The 8,418-nt window shown below is 47.6% G+C and overlaps 1 protein-coding gene across 1 annotated transcript; it reads left to right on the forward strand.

Annotated features, from left to right (window-relative positions):
* Nucleotides 1-226: 226 nt before the first annotated feature.
* LOC131286609 (maternal protein pumilio) lies at nucleotides 227-8,418 on the forward strand. The gene is made up of 8 exons (XM_058315588.1): nucleotides 227-464; nucleotides 4,682-4,964; nucleotides 5,050-6,180; nucleotides 6,791-6,940; nucleotides 7,066-7,592; nucleotides 7,686-7,891; nucleotides 7,958-8,070; nucleotides 8,283-8,418. Exons 1-8 carry the CDS (start codon nucleotides 292-294, stop codon nucleotides 8,349-8,351), a joined length of 2,652 nt encoding a protein of 883 aa, XP_058171571.1. The 5' UTR covers nucleotides 227-291; the 3' UTR covers nucleotides 8,352-8,418.

Genomic DNA, 8,418 nt, shown 5'->3' on the forward strand with positions numbered 1-8,418 from the left:
GCTAGCGGAGCAATTGTCTGCTACTAAATGCGACCGTACAATGGTCGTAGTGTAGTGTGGTCTTTACGAGTCTGTTCAATTTGAGTGTACGGAGCGTGTTTCAAGCCGCTAGCAAAAATCAAGCAATCGTAGCAGCCGGAATCAATTGGCGAATAGAAACGATCGCAGGAATCTGTGGTTTTTCAACATACCCGTGGGAAGCACCTGGAAGGACGAGAATCGTACGGTCGAGAGTAACTTCGGCCAGGAGGGCAGTGGTCAGCCGTACCCAGTGACGACACCCGTGACGCCATGATGAATCCGAACCATTCCGGTGCGTCGCGGCGACCGTACTCGCGCGGTGCGGTCCCCCGCAACCGCTCCCGGATGCCCTTCTCGCCCCATCCGCACCATTCCAACCGGAACCATGGCGGCCACAACCAGTCCTGGTACAACAAGGACATGGAGAACAGCTTTAACTATGGGTAAGTGGTTTCGTTGTCCAGGGTCGTCCGCTTAACCCGTTTCTTCGGTAGTTAGGATTAGTACCGCCTCGGGTTTTCGGCATTGACACGTACCGCGCCAACACGAAGGAAGCAACGTACCCCGAACTAGCTCCGAATGGATCCCTGACTAGTGCACACCGGTGGTCGTTGTGGAATGTCGTGCGTGCCGGTTGCTGTGCATGCAAGGTTCCACCTCTCCAGTTCTTAGTTGGGCAGGAAATCGACCGCGGCACAGGCTATACATGCATCTAACCAGGGATTTAGGGTCTAGTGTCGATAGCGCAAGTAACCTAGCGACGCCAACAAGGGAAACGGTATCATCAGGTGTTGCACTATTGCGGATCCTTCACACAAACGGGCCACTGTCTCACGCCATCGGTCCGCAAACCCTTTCTTCTCGCATGGTAATACAGTAATGTGCCACTTTAATGTCACACGGGCAGATTGAGATTTAGCTTCTTGTTTTTTTTTGCTATAACCAACTCATCGGTAGCATTGGTTTAACTAATACTCGTTACTGTTGCGAAGCACCACAATTGTGTTTCATGTTTCTTTCCATTAGAGCTAGTTAACATATTCAATAAATCCTCTTGTGTATATCCTACTTTATGCGATTATGTATGTTACCGACCGAGCTTTCCTGGGTTTATGCAGTTGACAAATATCTGCCATTTGCTGAATGCATGTATTTGTTCCTTATCTTTGTGTTCCATTCCTGACAAAGCACTATCCTCTTCTGCATCAACAGTGTTCGTTCGAAGGTGAACAGTGTATATATCCCATTAGTTCTACACGCTCGATACCGTTTTCCTTCTTCGGCGGGTGACATTTGCAATCGACTCGTGCAAAAGAAGTGGAACGTTCCGGTGCCGCATAAACGAATCGATTGCACATTCACCAAAAAGGGAAGGTTTTCGCTAAACCTCCCACGATTAGGGTTCCTTAGTTTGGTAAAAGTGTATTATCAAAAAAAAAAAAAAAACAACTCTTCATACCCGCAACTGTCCTACCCCCACATTTTGCAATACGTGTTTGTTTTTCTCGAAGAAAATCACTATGTAATCCATACGATGAATACTATTGTTACTGTTACTCTACTACTACTACTACTACTACTATTATTATTCCTAATACTACTACTGCTACTACTGCAACGTATAGTTCTTTTACTCGTTACTTACTGTAATTGCTGCTAGTTATTATAGTGATGGATATTATCTTGGCATTATGTTTTCATTATGTTTTCTTAGTTGGGTTTGTTCGATTGCAATGCAATGCCTCTTTCTTTATCGATACCGGCGATGCACCGATGTACAATTATTCGACATCCCCAAATGTCTTATACCATGTTCTTTGTTACTGAACAAAGTTTATAAGTGTTTTTTCTTATGCTCTTCCACTAACTGATTATCCGGTGCTTGGTTGTTTTTTTGTTCATAGCTCGTACTTATTTTTCGACCTTTTGTTTCCCGTTGGCAGTAACGAAAGCTGCCCGGAATTGAAAATCAAGTTAAAATTATTGAAAATATATATCGCATATAATTTTTCTTGCTTTTTTATAAACTTGGTTGGTTGCAGACCCCATTGATTTGTCAATTCATTAAGTTATTTTGTTCTGTTAACTTACCAAACATCACTATATGAGCATCCCACGTACAATGCAGCACGTGCCGTTTTTTGTTAATAATTTTACCTAGTGAATGAACGAAATATCCTACGATATACCCCGGACCGTTCGTTGCCACTCGCTCTAGTTGTGTTAAGAAATTTTAATTTCGTAGATTTCCTCAGTTGGCTGGACCGATGAATGTTGGTGTACCGAGAGTGACAGTAATACGTTGCATTTTCAACTAGTTTACCATGCTGTAAAATTGCCGAATTCGTACCGTTTAAGAACCATCGGGTGAAGGGCAGCGCTCAGTACCCGCGAGCAGCTTGCACCGAGCCTTAATTGCTTCAGAGTCACGGCTAAAGGAACACGCTGGCTCGGCACACCCCAGATCTTAACCGGGGAACCCATCTCAAGGGGAAAAAGGGACATTCTCGTTGGTTCGTTCTGTTAAGATAATTCCTTCCTAACTGTTGCAGCAGGGTGACTATGCCTGGCGAAATGTATGGATAGTGTGGTTGAAGAGTGTGCCATTTGTGATATAAATTCCGTTCTCTGTTGCACATCCCTGCTCTAGAGGCTTTCCGTTTCTAACTATAGCAATTTTCTATTTTCTTAAACTTTATTTCGCCCAACATGCAAGCAAGAATAGTTCTAATACGTTACCCTTATTCTACACAATAACGGTGTACCTGGTATTTGTTGTGCTCGTTTGTTTCATCTAGCATAAGTTTTGGTTTATTGTTTCATGCTGTACCGGGGGGGGAAATGGGGTTTAAGCTAAGGTTAAATCAGGCGCCTGCTACCCACGAAAACCATAGTGCTACCCACCGTAATATATACAAACGAATACACACACACACACACACACATACACGAAAACTCTCAGTAACCATTTTGTTTAGAGTTGGCACTTGGTGTTCTTTACTGGTGATCCTATGAAAATCATTTACTGTGCACTTTTTATGAACGTTAACAGTTTATGCAAGTTGTGTTAGTAGTCTCTTCTGTTCGGAAGAGTTTATTTCCCATTATTTTTTGCAACAAACCTTTTTTTAAAATCGGTAATATGGTTTTGGACATTCACTTACCTTCCATATTCCCTTGTTTAGTTATTTATGAAAGGATTCAGTAAAATATTAAGCCTCTTGCGTTTTATCTCAATTTAAGGTTAGCCCTCAAATTAATATTTCTTGCAATGGTTGAAAATTCTGTTGATCATTGTTTTATTTATTAAAATTGACTTTAGAATATTTATGTATTTTGTACCTCAAGCCAACCACTATAACCTTCCGTGATGCAGCATCCGAAACACTGAACCAAAAGAAAAATACTGAAACATACAGCAGCCGGTTGACTTTATACTTTCTAGTTTTTCGTTTCACTTTCTTCCACTGTATTCCTCTCTTTCTCTATCTCTCTATCTCTCGGTCTGTCTCTACAACTCCACTTTTCTCTCACATGTTCATGTGCAAGCGATTTTATGTACTTTTATATCACAAATAGCTTTTCTTTTTTGATTAATATACTTTACCGCGATCGCACCGGAGGAACGCGCTGTGAGTTCTCGGTGCGAAGGCCAACTTCTTCAACACGTAGAGCAGTGCAGATGTACCGTTGCGTTTTCTGAGTATAATACTGATATGCATATATTATGAACATACCGATACCGAAACTACATAAGCTTACTGTAATTGTAATTGTAAACTATTTCATTTTAATTAATACATAATTGTTTTTGATTTTTTCTTCCGCATGCTTTTTGTCCTTTGTGGTAAATTTATTGCAAATATCTGAACTGAACTGAAAACTGATCTGATATACAAAACGATATACAACCCAATCACCAACACCTGTACCAATCTTCTGTACAACAACAAAACAAACAAAAAATCTACACACTGTATCAACAACAACTTTCTGCTCCTATCCATCCAAACCTGTCCCCGTATCCTCATGCATTCATCTCTATTCCTTCCCCCGCTCAAATCAACCGTATTTCCAATTTGGCAATTGGACCCTCACCATTTCATTTATGCGCTCCTTTTTCGTAAAATGATAAAAAAAAATCTGGTTTCCGGGTACTGTTATCCAAAATTAATTCTTTCTGTCATTGCTGCAACCTGTTCACCGTGTTCTCGGTGTATTTTTTTTCTCCTAAAAATAAATACTACTGTTCGTTACGTTACCTTTCAAATATATTGCATCGAATTGTGTGCGTTCCCGTAATTATCTACTGCTGCTCCTGTATAATCTCACCCACACCCCTTGATCATTGTGCTTTTGCTACGTTACTACTACTGTTACTATTATTACTACTTACTGTATTGCCACCCCATTGTAATGGCTATCGTTGTTTCGATCGATTAATCACCATCACTTGCTATCATCGCAATATTTTGTGCACTTGTGGGTGGATTTAATTTTTGTTTTTGAATTGACCAATCACCAATTCCCTCCCCACAACCCCTATGGGCATCGAATTTCCCGCATTGGCGCACCACATCGTCATCGGTTTTGACCTGCCTCTCTCACATACGTCAAAACTCATCCTAACTCACCCCACCCGCCCCACCCAATAACGCAGTGACAATAACAGTGCCAGTAGCCCCAAAGAATCCTTCACATACTCCTCCAAGTCCCCGCCGGTGCAGTTGCATTCCCCTCCCATCACGGGCCGGCCCCCCACGGCGGCGGCTGCCATACTAATGCCTTACGGTGCTGCAGACGACGGTAGTATTAATAATAGATCTCAACAAATTCTTAGAGCTGGCCCCAGTCACATTGACCGCCACCGGATCAATATGGGCAATGGGATGCAGGACCGCAACCGGCATACGATGAGCGCGTCCTCGATCGATCGCCATTCGGTGAGTAGGCCAGCGTAGAGCTTGCCTTTCCATCCTTTTCCCTTTTGGTTTGGTTAACTGAGCTGCGAACTATCTCCCGTTTTAGAACCATTTCGACGGACCGTCCAACTCGGCGCGCGGATCGGAGCTGCACGGGGACTCGCGTTCCTCCGTCCTGTCGCTGGATTCGATGCGCAACAGTCGCGACAATGGGAATCGGGACCGGTTCAGCCCTCAGTATCACCCAGGCAACGGCAACAACGGTGGCGGCGCCGGTGGAGGTAACGGCAACGGGCTTTCCGGTGGGTCATCGCAGACGCCATCGCCACCGTTCTGTCCCGTCGACGGTGGAGGCGTCGGAAACGGTGTGATGAAGTCGGACAGCCCGTCCCGGAAGCGACGCCGTGTGTCGTCCCGGCTGCCGAGTCAGTCTCCGCCTGCCACCATCTGGGAGCACCGTCGGTCACCACGGAATGGTGGGGGAGGGGGTGGAGGAGGTGGCGGTATGATGATGCTGATGGGTGCGAATGGAGGCAACGGCAATGGTGGTGGTGGTGGCGGCAACATGGGAGGCGGTAATGGAGGCGGTTTGGGAAATCATCCCATGAACGGACACCACAATCTGTCCCATCAGCAACAACACCAGCAACAACAGCAGCAGCAAATGCAGCAACCACAGTCATCGCAGGGTTCTCAGCAGCAGGTTCAGTTGCTCCATCGGGACCATCCGCAGCATCATCCACATCATCAACCCCATCACCATCACCACCATGGTCAGCAGCAACAGCAGCAGCAGCAGCAGCAACAACAGCAGCAGCAGCAACAACAACACCATCACGCAAATGGCGGTGGAGGCCATCTCCATTCGAGTGCGGGTGGTAGTGGGATTGCGGCCGCTGTCATGTCTCAGCTGCAATCGCACGCACACCATCCCCAGGGAAGCCCTCCGATACGGCGCCCGCGGTATCATCGTGATCAGCAGCAGCAGCAACAACAGCAGCAGCAGCAGCCTCAACAGCAGCGTCCCTGGGAGTCGTTGACGCAGGTGTTCCAGCAACCATCGGCCGCCCAGGCGCAGCACCAGCACGCCGCCTCGTCGCTGATGGTGGACATCAACCAGGTGCCGGTCAGTCTGCCGCTTGGCCATCACCACGAGCAACTGTGGACGTACTCGGCGGGGCCGCACATTTCCATCTGCTCGGGCCATCCGGCCGCACCGCATCTACCGCCGTGTCAGGTACGGTGGCTGAAATGCCAACTAAAAACATCACTCTAGATACGCACCCTTCGATACTTGATTCGGTTATCCCTTCGATTAAAAATAATTAATTCTTCAATTTGTTAAGCATTGACACATACTGAAGAGGAATTCCGACTATATAGATATAGATTCTTTGTAATAATTATGCTGCGAAACAAAAGAACGAATTTCCCCTCCACGTACACAAAGGGAACAAGTCTATGATCGTAGACGATCGTTACGCAAAAAAAAAAGAAGAACAAACAGGTCCTCAGCTGGCCAACGTTTCTCTTTGTTGATGAAAACAGTTTGGGGAAGTATAAGGAAATAGTAAAATTGACCGAAAGACACAAACAATAACCTTGTTGGATGAAATGAACTAGTAGTCCTGTATTATTCATCCACTTTCACAAGAGTCAATGTTTTTTCACTTATTCGGTGACCTACTCGTTGACCTGACAAGTATCCTTATACCATGATGGGACGCCATGGGTCATAACGTCTGGAACCAAGAAGGCTTGCCTTCATCGTAGTGGAAACGTTTATTTACTGTCGTGAATCAACGACAAACAAGAAATAACATAAAGTTGTTTTTCGTTTTTCACAGGTGCATGGGGTCTACTCGCAACCGTTTGCGCAAACGTGTAGCATCGGAGGACATTTTGGTGGCTTCGCGTCGACAGCTGGTCCTGCTCTGGCCGTGCCACATCCGCAGCCACACCAGGCACACTACCAGCATCCGCATCTGTCGCAACAGGTACGGTAGCACCATAACGAACAGTAGGGGCACGATCTTTGCAATGGAGTTCCGTGCTCTTCACGAAAGAATTCCCTAAACTGCGGTTTATGTTATCGTAAAAATGTGTCTTTACCGTTTGCTAGCGTACCGATGGACTAACGTTGGATGGTTTGGAACATGCTGGCGCATCGCCGCTGCACATTTCCCCCCTGACGACCCACGCGCACCATCTGCACTCGTCGCCGATGACGCAGCTGACCGCGGCTGCCCAACCGATCTACATCTCCACCGAGGTAAGTGCCGTGGGGGCCGAGGTGCCACGTACGGGAGCAGCCGCCGCCGGTACACTGATCCCACTGCTCGCGAACGTCCTGCAGGGTCGCAACAGCCAGTTCGAGCTACTGCACCGGACGGCTCGTCGGGCGATCACGGCCGCGCCCCGGCGCAACTTTGCCCGCTTCCACTGGCCGGCTCCGCCTCCACCGCCACCACCGCCACCGCCACCGGCCCACCACCACCATCATCATCATCCGGCTCAGCACCCGGCGCACCATCGGGCTCCACCGGCCTTGACGCATCCGCAGCCGCTCGGACCGCAGCCGGCCCACGTCATGGCCACCACGCTGTCGGCCACCACATCCGCCTACTCGGGCATTCTGCTGAACTTCCTGTAAGTATTGGCGCGTCCGACGCCTAGTGGACCCGCGTACCCAACCCGTTCCGATCGCCGGGGGGGCAAATGGCGAACGCTAATAAAAATCAGACCCGTCCGGTGCCCTTTCAGAGCGATGTTCCCGCTGTCTACCTACGGCCAACCGGAGCTCAGCTCGCCGGACTCGAACGAAACGGAAAACTACGAAGCGCTGCTCAGCCTTGCCGAGCGGCTTGGCGAGGCTAAACCGCGCGGACTGGCCCGGCCGGAGATCGACCAGCTGCCGAGCTACAAGTTCAATGCAGAGACGCATACCGGTAAGTCCTATCGCCAGTCGCCCGACCACTTACACGTGTGGTACTTACTTTTCCCCTCCATTGCAGGTGATCAAACGTCGTGTGTGGTTTGCATGTGCGACTTTGAGGCTCGTCAGATCCTGCGCGTTTTGCCGTGCTCGCACGAATTCCACGCTAAATGCGTGGACAAATGGCTGCGGGTAAGTATGCTCGAAACGATACGAGTTGCCCCCTTTCATCTAACAACCATGGGAGACGGAGATGCTCATCTCGTAGTGCCCGGCGAAGAAGGCATCTATACGTCGAGTTAAACTTCAAAACTAAACACGCTTCACATTGTGTTCGCCCAGTTTTTCCCCGTTTACCAATTACTAACCATTTATTTTTCTTTCACTCTCGCTCCAAATTTTAGTCCAATCGCACGTGTCCTATTTGTCGCGGTAACGCATCCGAGTACTTTGAAAGCAGCGAGGAGCAGTAAGAATAATTTCGTTTGCGAATGTGAGAAGTGCGCAATTGTTGCGAAACGCATGGAACTCTTCGTCCAC

Source organism: Anopheles ziemanni, chromosome 3, assembly GCF_943734765.1.
Source record: "Anopheles ziemanni chromosome 3, idAnoZiCoDA_A2_x.2, whole genome shotgun sequence".
NCBI lineage: Eukaryota > Metazoa > Arthropoda > Insecta > Diptera > Culicidae > Anopheles > Anopheles ziemanni.